Raw genomic sequence first — 17400 nt, 5'->3', positions numbered from 1 at the left:
ATTGTTTCTTTAGCAACCATCTCAGGATCATCTGCCCTCTGATTTAGGCTGACTTCTTTTCTATGTAGACTGACTGTGTTCCCTTCCCAGCCACAAATGATAATGTGCTGCCTTTTAGGGTGTGGCAAAGGATTGTTCAAGGAGAATTTTGACTTAGACTGGATTTTCAACCACCATACTGAATTGAAAACCTGACCTCTGCATACCTTTTGATGGCAGCACATAAGGAACAACTGAAGCAAAGACAGTATTGTGTTCCTCTGCCAATACTTGGTCACTTCTGCCCTGATGCCTTTGTTCATGGTCTTACTCTCACTGAAAATGCCCTCTAAGTCATCCTGTCAGCTGAGAGGAAACACAAAAATAGGAGAAAATGCCAGCTCTTGATGTCAGATTAGATGTGCATTCAAGGCCTGGCTCCAATACCAGCTATGTAATTAAGTAAATTACTTATCTTCTCCGATCCTCAGTTTCCTCATCTGGAAAAAAGGTTATAATTATTGTTTTTCTTAAAATGTTTAGATAAAAATTCTGTTAGTGTCTTTGATGTTTTACATCAACTTAATATCTCCTTCTCCTCACTGAGCCAGTGACACAGAATAAAAATAAAGAGGGGAAAAAGAATTAGGGTTGAGAGTCAGCACTGTTCTCTGCTGCAGAGAGGTGGAGAGTGATCAAAACTGGGGGAAAATAATTATATATGGTGGTTTGAAGGTAACTAGTTGTATTCAGTAGAGTGGTAGCTACGGAAGACAGATGGCAGGGAACTGAGGGTTGAGTGGCTGGTAAGAAAGTGGGTATAATCAAATCTTTCATTAAGTTTGTCAGTGTAAGGGAATAAAGAGATGGATAAGAGTTTAAGGGGGTAAGAGCAAAGTGAAGGAATGTTTTAAAGTAATGGTGAGTTACTGTTCAGTCATTTTTCAGTCAGGTCTGACTATCTGTGACCTCATTTGGCAGAGATACTGGAATGGTTTGCCATTTCCTTGTCCAGCTCATTTTACAGGTGAGAGAAGTGAGGCCAGGAGGGTTGTGACTTGCCCAGGGTCACACAGCTAGTAAGTGTATGAGGCTGAGTCTTCCTGACTCCAGGCAAAGTACTCTATCCACTGAGCCACCTACCTGCCTGCTAGGGTGACAAAGTAGGTTTTAGTAAACTTTTTTCAGTATTTGTCAGTGTAAGGGAATAACGATATGCGCAAGAGTTCAAGGGGGCAAGGAAGCGAGTCAAGAGAAGGGATCTTTTAAAGTATAGGTCAGACTTGAATAGAATTTTAACAAAAGGAGAAGCAGCCAGTGAAAAGTTAGAAACTGAAGAAATATGAAAGAGGTGGAGTGATTTATGGAGCATGGTCTTGGAGGAGGAAGGGAAGAGGTTGGGATTAAGGGCATAAGTGGAGGTGTTAGCCTTCACAAAGGGAAGAGAAGGTAACAAGAATTTATTAAGTGCCTACTATGTGCCAGGCTCTATGCTAAGCATATTTTATGATACAATCATTTGATCATTGATTGTTTGACAGTAAGAATGTCTGAGGAAAAAAAGGGAAGGAAGAAATAACAAAAGTGAAGACAGAAAAAAAAATGATGAGCAAAAGAAGGTAAATGGTAGGATCAAAGAATTTAGGGCTGAAAGGGGCCTTAGATATTATCAAGTCCAATATCCTCATTTCCCAGATGAGAAAACTGAGGGACATAGAGATGAACCGGATTGTCTGTGGTAATACAGGTAACAAGTAGTAGAATTGGGATTTGATTTTAGATGAAGTTCTCTTCTATATCACAAGGCTTTGATATTCTCAGGAAAGTGGGAGTTTAGATCATCTTTGAGAATAAAGTTGGGTTTGGAGGAGAAAGGAAAAATCTGGAGCAATCATTTTGAATGATGCGAGAGAGAACCAAAGGGAACTGACTGAAAGTTTTGGTGAGTAGCAGTGAGCATCCAGGTAGGATAGCAGGACTTTATGATGAATGAAAGTATTTGTACTTTTGAGAGTTCTTAGAAGTTCTTGGAAGGCTAGACAACTTGAGGAATTGTTTTTCAGTGCTTCTCATGATTTGTACAGTTTATAGTGGGAACTTGACAGGAAAAATTTAGTTAATAGAGAAATTGAACTGAAATCCCATTTTATAAGTAAATGAAAAAGCATTTATTAAGTACTTAGGAGGCTTAAGTACTTAAGTGGCTCAGTGGATAGAGTACTGGACCTGGAGTCAGGAAGACCTAAGTTCAAATCCAGCTTCACACACTAGCTGTGTGACCCTGGGCAAGTAACTTCCTTTCTGTTTGCCTTAATCCACTGGAGAAGGAAATCACAAACCAGTCCACTATATTTGCCAAAAAAAACCAGACAAACCATGGACAACTTGGGATTATGAAGATTCAGACACAACTGAATGAATGAATAATAATAGCAAGGTATAAAACACCTTGCTAAGTATTAGAAAATCATAAACTAAAAAATTTATCTTTCATGAAATTAACCAGAATTCACTCCTAACTGATAATTTGTAAACAGACGAATGGCACAAGTGAATTATGTAAGAAATAAACTGATAAATAGGCAACTGATCTTTTCACTGAGCCTGAAATCAGGAAGACCTGATTTCAAATCCAGCCTTAATACACTTAAGACACTTAATAGCTGTGTGACCTTGGACAAGTCATTTAGCCTTTGGTTGTCTTAATTTTCTCAACTGCAAATGGGGATAATAACAGCACCTACCTCATTGGATTGTTGTGAGGATCAAATGAGATAATATTTGTAACTTGCCGCATAGTAGGTGCTATATAAATGCTCATCCTCTGTTTCTCTACCACTTTCCCTCTCCCCCTTTCTCCCTCCCCTGTTCCCCTCTCCATCTCTCTCTCTCTCTCTCTCTCTCTCTCTCTCTCTCTCTCTCTCTCTCTCTTTGCTTCTCTCTCCCCTTCTCTCCCCATCTCCTCTCCACCTCTGCCCTTCCTCCCCATCCCCTGATATTACATGTTTCTTTGTAATGCTGGCTTCAAATATCTACTAGGGTCAGTAAGAACTCATTCCAAACTACACTTTGTCCTCATCAACATTTGATAATCCTGTGACACTTCTGTAATATGTTTAAATACCTTCTAAGTCATCAGAGAAAATAATCTGGTCCTGTTTTAATACAGCTGTGCTATTGTGCTCCAATATTTTGAAAGCAGATAGTCTTAATATTATGTAGAGGATGGGAAGGAGGAATCAATATATAAGATGAATTTAATCATATTTTGAAAATGCCTTATATCAAAACCAGGAACACAATTTTGTCAATTTTGATTTTTCCATGACTGAAATTGGATCTATTTTATGATCAAGATATATTATCGATGATATAGTGATATTTCCTTATGTAATCATAAGCCTAATCATGAATCACTCCCTCTTCCATGTCAAGGCAAGAACATCCAAACATGTTTGGATCTGAGTTCAGAGAACATGTGGCTCACTCTAAGTGGCCAAGGGGAGCTCAGCTCAGTTCTCTGAATACTCTAATTAGACATGCTGTGATTATAGCACATGGGAGAGGGGAGAGTTCATGATTAGTTCCATTACACATAAATTATAGATAATTAATATCCATGAAAAATTAAGATTTATTTGAATTTTCCATTAATCACATACTCACATATTAACTATCACAGTTCAAAATGAATTTATTGGGCATAAAACTTTAGCTATAAAACAGATAAATTGAAGTAGCAAATAGTTATTGGCATCACAAAATGATTTTTTTTAATTAAAAGAGTTCCCATAGGATCTAAATAACGTTCTTACTAATAGCTGCAATTAGTTAGTTAGATTTGTTGTGATGACTTTTTAAACATATATTTTAAATTAAATAGCTTATTGATTTTAATTTCTAGGACTTTGAGGATTTGTGGTTAATTCTGGATATCAATGGTAATGGTCAGGTTGACTATGGAGAATTCAAACGTGCCATTTTTGGTGAAATGAATGAATACAGAAAAACATTTCTTCGAAAAGTAAGTTTGTTTTAAGTAGCCTTTTTTTCTTTTCTTTTTTTTTTTTTTGTAGGGCAGTGAGGTTTAAGTGACTTGGCCAAGGTCACACAGCTAGTAAGTGTCAAGTGTCTAAGGTCGGATTTGAATTCAGGTCCTCCTGACTCCAGGGCCAGTGCTTTATCCCCTGTGCCACCTAGCTGCCCTCTTAAGTAGCCTTTTAAAATAGAGAATTAGATTCTTTAATAAGTATTCCATTACTTAATATATTTTACTCGTTTCTTCTTGGTTTGTGATGGAACCCATCACAAAAATCTCTAAGATGGCTATTTACAAGTACAGTGAGCTGGGTTTTGCAATGCTTTTATTAAATATTAAAATAGAAGCTAGGCATTATTATGCTTTTAGAGGAATTTGGGCTTGGTCAGCTGAGCCAGTCAGGAGTTCTGAGGATTATGGCCAATTGGTTGTATGTCCTAACTTTGGTATTGATATGGTGAACCTCTGGAAGAGGGAGGAAGGCACTAGGCAGCTGGAGGAAGGTGGAGGAAGGGCCAGTAGGCCCAGGTCAGAAACGCAGCAGGTCAAAACTTCTGTGCTAATCAGAAGTGGGGTTGGGCCCCTGAATAATTGCTACACTTCCAGCCTGAATGTGAGATAGGGAGATGTGTTCTTTAAAAAAAAAATTACTAGCTGTGTGACCCTGGGCAAGTCACTTAACTCCAATTGCCTCACCAAAAACAAACAAACAAATAAAATAAGAACAACAACAAGAACAAAAAGAGAGATTTTGAAATTTATTTTACATATTAATTGCTGACATAATGAAAAAGAACACTGGATTTTTAATTAAGAAAAAAACCAAAAACAAAAAACCTTAGCTATAGTCCCTACATCTTTTACTTTCTGTGTGACCCTGGGAATGCCATTTAAAAAGTCTAGACCCATACTCCCTAATCTCCAAGATTCCTAAAACTGTGTGACAAGAGTGAATGAAGCCTAAGCATTTAATTACTTGAACAGCAATTCTTTTTTCATTTTAATGATAGAAATAAGAATTGACCAAATCGAGGTTGGTCTCTCCTTTCTAAAAATCCTGAACATTTTTCCTCTTTTACATGTAATAGAATATTCTACTTTCTTTTTTCCCAGGGCAATGAGGGTTAAGTGACTTGCTCAGGATCACACAACTAGTAAGTGCCACTTAGCTGCCCTGCCCCCTCCCAAGATTCTACTTTTTTGATTTTTCTTTGGCTGCTATTTAAGTCACCTTGGATTCATTCTTACTGAAGGTGACTTTTTCTAGGAAGGTGTTCATAGTCCAGTGATTGGTGACAGACAACTCCTCTCTGGATTCATTTCCTCCTTCTTCCCATGTTTTCCTTTTTTTCTCCATTGATTTAAGTTGTTGATTTGTCTCCTTCAAATTGGGAAATCAAACAGGTACAACCAAGCCCTGACTGAAGTGGATATTGCACTCATTGCTCTGATTCTTGGTAGCAATTTCCAGAGTGTATTTATTCAAGTAATTATATAGGATATTAATTCCAGGCAGAAAAACAAAATTCCTATTCTTATTGATCAGGAAAACACTTAAAATTCATGGTGTATCCATTCACTAACTATACACAGTGACAGTAGACATATATACTTATGGGATAATGATTACACAGGAAACTAACACCCCATTCTTCCGTTACTGAGTTTGAAATTCTCTGTTCTGCCCCCTCACCTTTCAATATGCTAGCAGGAGTAGGGCTAGCAAGGGTGATTATTGTTTTCACTTTTTTCTGTTTTTTTCTCCCAGTGTTACCTTAGACCTTCTTAGACCTAAGGTTGACTGAGATGATGCATTGTAGCATTTCTTAGTGAAGGAGTAGGAAGGGAACAAACATTGAGTAAGTGCCTACTGTGTGTCAAGCATTGCACTAAGCACTTTACAGTTATCTCATTTTGGCCTCACAACAACTCTGTGTAGTAGGTGCTAGTCTTATCCTTATTTGACAGTTGAGGAAACAGAGGTAGACCAAGGTTAGGTGACTTTTCCAGGGTCACATAGCTTAGTAAATGTCTGAGGCTGGATCTGAATTCAGGTCTTTCTCATACCAGACGCAGTATTTCATCCACTGCATCCATCTAGCTTTCTCTGCAGAGTGAAGAAAGGACATAATTGTGATGTGTAAAATTTAGTTTTATTAGTATCTCTTCTGAGAAGGTTTCTCATGTCAGTCCAGATGCGTCTTTTGTTCTTTGCAAAATGTGAATATTCTTATTTTCCATCTAACTGATAGAAGATGGTTCCTTATAGCCGTTAGACCTCTTCTGTTACTCAAAATTATATTGATCATAGTAACTATTATTATAGATACTGTGTGGACACCTAGGTGGTGCGGTGAATAGATCACTGAGCCTGGAGTCAGAAAGACCCGAGTTCAAATGTGACCTCAGATACTTGCTAGCTGTGTGATTCTAGGCATGTCAGTTAATTCTGTTTGCCTCAGTTTTCTCACCTGTAAAATGAGCTGAAGAAGGAAATGGCAAACTACTCCAGTATCTTTGCCAAGAAAACCCCAAAAGGTGTCACAGAGTCAGACACTGCTAAAACAAGTCAAAAACAAGCAAAATTGATACTATTAAATAGTTTATGCAATATTTACACTATGATTTTTCTAGTTATACATCTCATATAAATAATTTTATATAAACTAATATCATCATAGAATCTTAGAACTGGAAGGGACCTTAGACATCATCTAGTCCTATTCTCCCCCTCTTTTTTTTTTTTTTGCTTTGTTTTGTTTTGCAGGGAAATGAGGGTTAAGTGACTTGCCCAGGGTCACACAGCTAGTAAGTGTCAAGTGTCTGAGGCTGGATTTGAACTCAGGTCCTCCTGAATCCAGGGCTAGTGCTTTATCCACTGCACCACCTAGCTGTCCTCTATTCCCTCTTTTTAAAGATGAGGGAACTAAGGTAAGAGGTTAAGAGCCTTGCCTAAAGTATAGGCAGGTGTGGTTAGGCTGAGCCCAGAGTGGCATGTTAATTTCCTGACTTCCAGTTCAGGATTCTTCCTGCTGCACCCACCATGCCCCCTGTCTTAACTTCCATTTTAGTATTTTAGGAAAGCCTTGTTTGAAGCAAAGACAAAATCATTTACTTACTAATTGCTTTCAGTGATTTCATACTAATTGGTATCCTTCTCTCTTTGTTTAGGCCTATATGAAATTAGACTTCACCAAAACTGGCAGTGTAAGCATTGTAGATATCAGAAAATGCTATTGTGCAAAGAAACATCCTCATGTGATATCAGGTAAGTGATGTAAGCCCAAATACATCTGACCTCTAGGTTGCTGTTTATAGCTATAATGTGTTAACATTTGTTATAATTCAATGTTAGTTGTTAATATTCTTAGTCTGTACCTGAGACTCTCTTTGCCCACTCCGTTTTTTAAATTCTCCAAAAGCGATACTGTTGCCTTTCTTTTGTTTAGAATCTTTTATTTCTTTAGTTCAGAATTTTTTACTTTCTTCTAAGGAACTGGCTGGTTGGGAATTTGGATAAGCAGAAGTAGAGTAGATAGTAATTCTGCGCATTCCGAGATAAATGCTTCTCTTTACGTTTAAGGATCGGGTGAAAAAAGAAGCAATGGCTACTTATACAGATCCATGTGTATGATCACTAGAGTTTCCTGTAAATGAGCAGCTCTAGTTATATGATAGTTTTAACATACAGGTTGCAATTCTCCCTTTAAATAAGAATTACTGTCATTATTTTGGTGTCCTCTATTAGTCTCATACTTAGAACTGGATTGGATCATGCTTTGAAACATAAGGTTACAAACTACAAAACTGAGTAAAGATGTTTAAAGCAAATTAGGATCTCATTTTCTCATTGTCTTATTTCAAGTCACATCACTTTTGTTTATCAGCAGCCTGAAATTTGATGTAAGGTAAGTTATTACCAAATTGTCTTTGGTCTTTGACTTTTTTGATTGACTTAAGGGCAAAGATCATGACATTTTAGGGGGAAATATATATTGGCTTTTTAGGAAAACACTTTGAAAACATTTTAAGGTATTTTTGTCTTGGACTGCCAACCATCTTGACTTGGCATCTAGTCCCTAAGTGTGTACGTCCTTGTTGTTTCTTAAGAATGATTTGGCTGAAAGGTTGGGGGAGAGAGAGAGAGAGAGAGAGAGAGAGAGAGAGAGAGAGAGAGAGAGAGAGAGAGAGAGAGAGAGAAAGAGAGAGAGAGAGAGAGAGAGAGAGAGCGAGAGCGTGAGTGAAAGAGTAGTACACAATAAACCTTTATTCCTTTTCTTTAATTATCCCCTCAGAAGGAACTTGGAATCTTCTAGTCTAGGAAATTAGTATGCATTGTGAGGCTACCAGGGCTATCTGATTATAATGAAGTCCTTCCAAGGACTTACCTTTGGTGAAAATATCACTCAAAGTTACCAAGGACAGGGAAGTTTTCTTAGGAGTCTATTTAAAGACAAAACTAGTTTTTCTGTCATATGACATAATTTAATTTGAATTATTCAGGTTTGGGAGAGATGAGGAAAAGGACTATTGGCAAAGAGGCATATTTCATGGAACTCTTTCTCTCCCAGAGGCAGTAGAGATTTAAGCACACAAAGTATGAGTGATGTAGCCTGACAGAAGGAGGAGAGACTGGTGGGGACAGATTTTCATAGATTTCCATTGGAGATTGCTTGGAGAGGACTAAGCTTCCTTTTATTGCTCCCCCTGCCTTCTTTACTGTTATAGCTACTTAACAATGCATGGAAAATTATAGAGCCCCGACATAGAAAAATAGCCTTCCTCTCCTTAATTTGAATAGATTAGAGCAGAATGGACCAGCCTGAAAGCTACTGAAGTCATCCATTGCATATGAGGAGAGGGTAGGTTACCCAGACACATAATTCCTCTTTGAATTGTCCCAGAATGTCTTGGTCAAAGTGAAGCAGATTATAGCTATGGTTCACAAATGTAAGATATATAATAACTGTTATGGTCTTCTATAAAATTGGCTCTCCTTAGGTCATTATACAGTCATTCCTTATTTATCTACTATTATCAGGGAATGAAATGTTTTAAATAAATTAATTTTCCAAATAACAGAAGCTTATTATTTTAAGCAATAGTCCTCTATTTTTTATCATTTTGGACAGAAAGCTTTATAAAATATATCACATAAATGTTAACCATGGCTTTTTCATATTCTCCTGATGACCTTGGGTTAGAGGATCATATGATTTACAGCTTGCAAAAGACCCATAGAAGAGTTATTAATCTTTTGTGTCCTGGGTCCCTTTGATAGTTTTGGGAAGCCTGTCTACCCCTTTTCAGAATGCTTTTTAAAAATGTATAAAATAAAATGCATAGAATTATAGGGTAATCCTGTGTACCAATTATAATGAAATAATAAAACAAGCAAACAAACGAAGCCAACTAGTTAATAGGCCTAGGTTAGGAATCTTCAACTTAGGCAGCAGCTTTGTGGCGCAGTACATAATGCATTGGCCCTGGATTCAGGAGGACCTGAGTTTAAATCCAGCCTCAGACGCTTGACACTTACTAGCTGTATGACTCTGGACAAGTCACTTAACCCTCATTGCCCTGACAAAAAAGGGAATCAACTTAGATGTTATACAGTCTAAAATCTTCTTTTTGTGTATAAAGAAACTGAGGCCCACGGACATAAGGTCACTTGCCGGAGGTCCTATATATAGGTAATGACTAAGTTAGGATTTGAACCAACCATTTGGTCATCATTAGAAACACCTGTTATTTTACTATGGACTAATTTTCTTTAGGGGCTAGTTATTGAACTATACAAGATTAGTAGGTCCTATATTAAATGGCCTCAGGCTCTAAATATTTTTTCAATTCTTGTGTTTCCTTTACTTCCATGTTCGTTACTATAGCAGATTTCTCTTCTCTTCCTCAACTATGTATCTAATTTTCTGCATCTCATCTACTGTAGACAATTTCTTTCTTTGTGATATCTGAAGCTCACCATGTGTACTACCTACCCATTTGTTTTTGAAGAAAATATTTGTGACTTAGATAAGTGAAAGTTCTGTATAATCTACAAATCTTTAGCCTCTCTCATTTCTTTTTTTTTTGCCTCTCTCATTTCTTTCTCTTGAGCTACATTTTAGCTTCTTCATTTCCCACCTTTGCGTTGAAGTAACCTACTACCAGTGTATTTTAATTTGATTTTGGTGGGTATTATCAAGTTTTCTCTAAGAATTTTTCTACTATGTTATTCTCAGTATTGATATTGGTGTGTAAGCTGCTATTATTTCTACAATAATTTAAAAAAAATAAATACTTAAAACTAATACTGCGGTATGTGATAATGACCAAATGTCCCTTATTTCTATTTGTTGTAGTCATTGGAAATAGGATAAAACTCACTCTTCCAACTCCTTTCTTTGCTCCTCCAAAGAGTACTATGAAGCGTCCTCAGCACATACGTCTTTCTTATGGTTTCATTTGTAGGAGAGATTCTTAATCCTTTTGTATATCTTGGGCCCCTTTAACAGGTGGTAAAATCTATGGTGCCCTTATAAGAATGTTTGTAGCCTAGCTTCTTATGTGAAGGAGATGATAAATTTGGTAAGAGGTGAGTGAAAATAATGATGCCACCCCCCCATACATGTTCATGGAACCCTGAACTCTATGCCTGATTCCTTTGAGGAGGTGGGATAGTGGGAGTCTATGGACTCCAAGTTAAGAACTCCTGGTTGATAGCAAGAATGTCAAGAATGATATGGATTAGTTCCTCTAGCAACAACATGTCCACTCCTTGGCAATTGACAAGAGTCTCTCATCTCGAGTATCAATCAATAATCAAATTCAAGTTTGATGGGTTTCAAGCACCCTCTAGGCCATTTCTCAACACTCTTCTACTATCACTACAGAAGCAGAAGGAGTGGAACAGCACTTAAAACCATTTAAATGCTTTTCTTTCTTTCATGGGTTCCAGTGGCCAAAAGAATCCATCACTAGGCCTCTGGGTGACTACTCAACTGGTCCTTGGAAAACAGATTCAGTCTGTTACCAGAATTGCATCGAAGGATTTGAGCTATCGATCTCTTATGTTTTTTCACTTTAGGCCCAGTGTTCCATCCATTCTGCCACTTAACTGTCTGCCACTACAATCCATGTGAATGAATATTAGGATGAGATGAGAAAAATTTAACTTAATTTTTTCCTCTCATGGAGATTGCTGTAGTTTATTATCATGGTTTCTCAGGATTTGAAGAGATCTCATGGGTCATCTATCCCAACCATAACAGTAATAGAATCTCCTCTGTAAAGGTTCCAACAAATGGTCATACAGCCTCTGCTTTCACTGCTGGAAATCTTTTAATTGTCAAGATGTTTTTCCTTCCACTGGGGAAAAAAAAAAAAAAAACCTGCTTCCATTCATCTTATAATCATGCCTTGACCAGTGTGAGAGCCTTCTGAGCTCATATTGGTCGGGTCACCCATGGATGGACATACTCTACCTTGACCCCAACATAGTGATGTCATTTTGGTCCTAATCTAGAACTACTTCTACTCTTTGGGACCAAAGAGATTAAATCTAAGGTTAGACCATGTGGTAGTAGGGAGGCATGTTGGGATCCATTACTTGCATCAGAGTTATGTCTAAAGTAATGACTTTGAATTATGCTATAAGCTAGCATTAATGTAGCACTTTAAGATTGGTAAAGTTCTTCACATACACTATTTATCAAATTACATGTGATCTGATTCTGGCCTTCTGCTTTTTTTTTCCTGTTCCAACCCAAGTTAGGTTACTCAACCCACTCCTTTCAGAAAAAATGAGCCTGTTGCTGCCTTTGGCTGTTTATCCTACCATGTCTGTGCCTTGTTTCCTTTCTCTCCATTTATCCATTTCTTTCCTCCCCTTTCCAAGGAGCCTTGCACTTGCATATTTTTTGTATTTTTTAAAAAAATATTTGTCTTTCTTGTTGGCCAAAATACAGACTTGAATATTGAAAAGAACTTGTTTTTTTATATTTATTTGTTGTTTTTCTCTTGTTCTTAATTGATAGGTTATTCAAATATTTAATCTTCTTTTAAAATATGTCTCTTCTAAAACTTAGCTTATCATTATAATATTTTTGGGTGGATGTATGTAAACCTCCAGTAAGAAGAAAAGTTTTCTTTCTCTTTTTATTTTTAATACATGACATATATTGGACTTTACTGTTCTTAAAACTAGAAAAAAAATGCAAAATTAAACTTTTCATCTCATATATTGTGAATAGTAGTCAACTCATAGACCTTTCTGGTATATGGATTGTTTATAGTTAGCCATCATTTGTAGATTAAGGCTTATATACAACATATTCACTTAGCTTCCAGGAAACCATCTGGTATTCTTTGACTTAAATGTCCCATCAAAGAAAAAAAAACAACACTGTAAGGCATAATAGAAATAAAATTTCCAAAAGACATTTCTGTTTAATGGCTTTGGAAAGCATTGTTGGCAGAATGGAATATTCATTTGTCAGAATTTTGCTGATCTCTAAGATCAGCAAAGCCTTATCTCAGCTGCAGGTGAGAAAAAGCACATTTTATTCCTAAATTTGAAAATTCAAATTAAAAGATTCTTCTTTAAATTGTAAATTGAAAAAAAAGTGCTTGAAACTAAGTAACACTATGAAAAGATGTATTTGTTATACACCGTAGTAGGTGAAACTAATTTAAGAAAAAGACATTTTCATAATTTTGTTTCATTATCATGACATAGACACTTTAAAAAACTTTACGGGATATAATTCCTTTTAAAATCTAAACGCAATGTTTGTGGCATTAAATTGTAGTTGAAAAAAGCAGGGTTATACAACTTGGGTTCAAAACTTGACTCTGCCATCTTACTATCTCTGTGACCTTTGGGAAGTCACTTAATCTCTCTGTCTTAGTTTCCTCATCTATAAAAAGAGGGGGTTGGACTATCTAGGGTTCCTTCCAACTTTATATCAGTGATACCACTAGCCTGTTTTTCCAAGTTTCTGATATCAGCAATTATGTTACTATTTAGGTTATGTTCATTTAAACATACAGTAAAGGATTTGTGGTTTTGTCTTTCTAGTTTCATAAACCGAACCTGTGATAGAGATGAGAGGGAAGATTCTATGTAAAGCATTAGTTAATTTTATGGTTTGTAAGAAGTGGCATTTATGTAGTGCTTTAAGGTTTGCAAAATGCTTTATAAATATTATCTCATTATATCCACACAATTACCTTGGTAAGTAGGTGCTATCATTATCCTCATTTTAAAGATGAAGAAACTGAGGCAGAGAGCTTAAGTGACCTAGAAATTAGATTAAGTATAAATTCTGCCAGATTGCTTTCTAGTATTCTTAACAGTTTTTGTCAAACAGAGAGTTCTTTCCTTCATAATTTATCTTTTCAGGCTTTTAAAACACTAAAGTTTTTGAGTTTTATTATTTCCAACTTTCCCTTTTCTAGCCTGTTTCATTGATCCCAATCTAGGTTTTTAAATCAATTCCTGAATGGTTTTCATGATTGCTGCTATATAATATAGTTTGAGGTTTAGAAGTGCTATTCCTCATTTTTACTTTTAGAAAATTATTTCCCCTGATAGTCTAGATCTTTTGTTTTTCCAAATGATATTTATTACTTTAAAGTGCTATAAAATATACGTTTGATAGTTTAACTGCTATAGCAGTGAAAGTATTAAATAACTTTCTTGGTATTGTCATTTTTATTGTATTGGTAAGGCCCAGTCAGGAACATTGAATACTTGTAAGTTAAGATATTCTTTACTTCTTTAAGGAACACTTTTTTAATTGAATGTATAGAAGTCTTTTTTGTGCTCTGGCTGATTGATTACCTACCATTTTCATAATTTTGTAGGTATTTTGAATGACATTTAACTTTCTATGATAGCCTTTGGTATTTTGTTATTATTATACAGAAATATTGTCAATTTAGGGTTTATTTCACAGCCTAAAATCTTGCTAAAGATATTGTTTTAATTAGTGACTTTGCTGAATATTTAGGTTTCTCTAAATAATCATGTCATCAGCAAATGGATAGTTTTTATTGCCTCTTTGCCTGTCTTAAACCTTTAATTTCCTACTATCTAATGCTTTTTAGTTAGAAATTCTTTTCACCTATGATATCTTATTGCTCATCACAACAGTTGTGAAATGGATAATTGCAAGTGTTACTAACCCCCTTTTACAGATGGGGAAACTGAGTTCAGAGAAACTCATAGAACCATAGACTTAGACCTGGAAGGGACCTTGAGTCCAATTTCCTCATCTGACAGAAGAGGAAGCTAAATCTCAGAGGTTTTAACTGTTTTATTGGAAGTCATGCCAATTTGCAGATTTAAACACCCAGGTCATCTGACCCTACACCCTGTGCTCTTTCCACTTTAACACACTACTTCCCTCATTTGGTCAAAGTGGGTAGACTAAAACCCAGAGATCCCAGGTATTCTTTTATATGTACCCTTGTGTGTGTGTGTGTGTGTGTATGTGTTGGGGGGGTGCAGGGGGACATACATAACAAAGCACTCTTTTTCTTTTTTCTCTATCTCTGATTTTTTTCTGATTCTTTCTGTCTTTGTTTCTTCATTTCTTTCTCTCCTACCATCTTTGCTGCATATTTTCTCTTCCCCTTTTCATTGTCTCTTCCCTCTTTCTCCATTATCTATAATGTAAAACTGAAATATAGACATAAATATATGATGTTTCATTCATTGAATAGTTTTGTTTACTTTTCTTAATGTAAAAAAAAATAAATGAAAGATTATCTTTCTATAGCACAAGAACCCAGTCCAGTTATTTGTTTTTATATCTCTGGATTACTTTCCCCCTCCCCTCTAATATGTGTATTTTTTTTTCATCGATCATTTTTCTTTGTGAACATGTCAGTGACTCTCAATGGAATAAGAGTCCTCACTCTAAATTGCAAAAAGTCTTCATTCTGGGGCAGCTAGATGGCACAGTGGATAGAGCACCAGCCCTGGAATCAGGAGTACCTGAGTTCAAATCCGGCCTCAGACACTTAACACTAGCTGTGTGACCCTGGGCAAGTCACTTAAACCCAATTGCCTCACTAAAAAAAAAAAAAGTCTTAATTCTTGGATTAATATTGAAAACAATCTTAACCAAATAAAAGCTCATTCAACTAAAAATTTCCTAAACTTGTAACACCTACATTAGTACTTCTGTTTTCCGTTTCCACAAAGCTTGGCAAATATCCTTTAAATAAATAGTTTATGGTGCAGCTAGGTGGCGCAGTGGATAAAGCACCGGGCCTGGAGTCAGGAGGACCTGAGTTCAAATCCCACCTAAGACACTTGACACTTAGTAACTGTGTGACCCTGGGTAAGTCAATTAACCCCAATTGCCTCACAAAAAAAAAAATAGTTTAATGATGTCTAAAAATACCCATTACACTATGGATTGCAGTGTTCTGAAAAGTCTCTAAATCATTGGAACTTTTCTGACATGTCTTCTTTCATTCACAATGGAAATGGAGTATTCCTTATAGCATCAACCCCCACCTTTCAAAAACAAACAAACAAAGCCAAGGATATATAATAGTTTACATTATTTTATCTCCGTATAATGAGCAATAGTTTTACTAAAATTTTAAAAGTAAATATTTACTGACAAACATCACTTATGAATTTTCTTGCCTGTGTTTCACCCTGCCAAATCCAATCACCAGTAAATTCTAGTTCATGGGGAAAATGTTGGAATAAATTGGACAGTAGTTTAATGTATAATCTCAAGCTGTTAACAGTATGATTTCATAAACTGATTAAGTAATCTTTTAATAGAACTAATGCCTTTCATTCAATTCTTCAGAATATTTTTTATAGCCAGCCCTGTTTTGCAGGTTGTGCAACAGAGGAAGAAATTAAATCTTCATTTATAGAAACCTTAGAGAATGCCTGTAGCCATCCCCATGAAGTGTTATACTGCGAATTTGAAGATTACTATGAAGGACTAAGTTTCGGAATATCAGATGATGAAGATTTCATTAATATCTTAAGGAATTCTTGGGGGATTTAGTTTTGAAAAGTGCACAAGTGATAATTTGCCCACACTAAAAATTTCAAATGGGAAACAAATTGAATGTGAGGTCTGGAAAGGAAAATATTTCTAGAACAAAGGCTGTGTTTGTGTGTGTGTGTGTGTGTGTGAGAGAGAGAGAGAGAGAGAGAGAGAGAGAGAGAGAGAGAGAGAGAGATTGGAGGGTCTGGACAGCTCGTCATGTTGTTGAACATAGTGGAGATGTTCTAGAGTTCATTTTTATCACTGTCAATGGGAAAATTTCATCTGGAAAGAAATGTATGAATGTCTATGTTGTCAATTAGTTCCTTTCTTTCTCTTCTGCTCTTCTTTCTATATCTCTGCCTCTCCAATTTTCTTCTTCCACCCTGAACAAATCTTCACGGAATATTGAGTTTAACCAACTATAGATAAAACAGTGAAACTTGTATTGAATATGTTGAAAATATTAAATGAATGAAAGGCTACATAAAAGGAAATTGTAATGTAATTCTAGATTTTTGTTATTGGCTTCAATAGCTTTAAAGCTGGCTGTATAAGACAGGATCATGAAAGGCTGCCAATAAAAACATTGTATTTGTACATAGACTTAGTTTATTAAGCTCTAAATTTTGTGGTGCACAAGCATAAAACCCCAAATTATGTACTATTGGCTATTACCATATAATTATAATTAATTAGAGGACTGACCAATATAGTAGTCTTTCTCTTCAGGTGTTCATAATTCTTCTATATTCTTAGTGCCTTTATTCATGTACATAAATTGAAAAGCTAAATTGGAAGAATGGTCCGTTTGATTATTAAAGAACACATTGATGTATACCTAATAGAACATATGTGACAGGCTGTCATAAATAGAACATGGAAAAGAATATAAAAAAATAGATTTATGATATTTTAGACAATGAAAATGGCTAAAATGCAAATGTAAAACTTTAATGTTTAAACATTTTGTGGTCCTTTTCTGCTAAAATATCTTGTATATATTATTGTCCCTCAGGAAATAGAAAGGAAGAAAGGAAAATAAAATGAAGTTCACAATTTAAATGCATGTATGTTAAAGTAATCTAAATTTGAAAACTTAAATATCCTTAAAATCACATGTATCAGCTATGTGGAAAAGGAATCAATTGTGAGCAAAGCTAAATTCTAACGTGACAATGTGAATCTTTGATTCTCTCCTTTGCTTTACTATTCTCATCTGTAAAATGAGGAATGTGATTGCTACTCCCATACAATTAACAGGAAAATTACATACATAGGGTGTTGTTTGTTTGAGGCAGAAATATTTAAAGTATTATTCATGTTCGTCATTAGTGTTAGGATTAGATAAAAGAGAAA

The 17400-nt window shown here is 35.7% G+C and overlaps 1 protein-coding gene across 1 annotated transcript in view; it reads left to right on the top strand.

Moving 5' to 3' along the window:
* CAPS2 (calcyphosine 2) overlaps positions 1 to 16059 on the top strand; it is a 54856-nt gene extending 38797 nt beyond the window's left edge. Inside the window, exons 16-18 of the mRNA XM_043968249.1 lie at positions 3884 to 4003; positions 7190 to 7286; positions 15884 to 16059. Of these exons, the coding sequence (XP_043824184.1) occupies positions 3884 to 4003; positions 7190 to 7286; positions 15884 to 16059 (393 nt within the window). The remainder of the gene's footprint in view (positions 1 to 3883; positions 4004 to 7189; positions 7287 to 15883) is intronic.
* Positions 16060 to 17400: the final 1341 nt, after the last annotated feature.

The sequence above is a fragment of the Dromiciops gliroides genome, chromosome 5, assembly GCF_019393635.1.
Source record: "Dromiciops gliroides isolate mDroGli1 chromosome 5, mDroGli1.pri, whole genome shotgun sequence".
Taxonomy (NCBI): Eukaryota; Metazoa; Chordata; class Mammalia; order Microbiotheria; family Microbiotheriidae; genus Dromiciops; species Dromiciops gliroides.
This window is presented reverse-complemented; position numbering and strand designations above follow the sequence as displayed.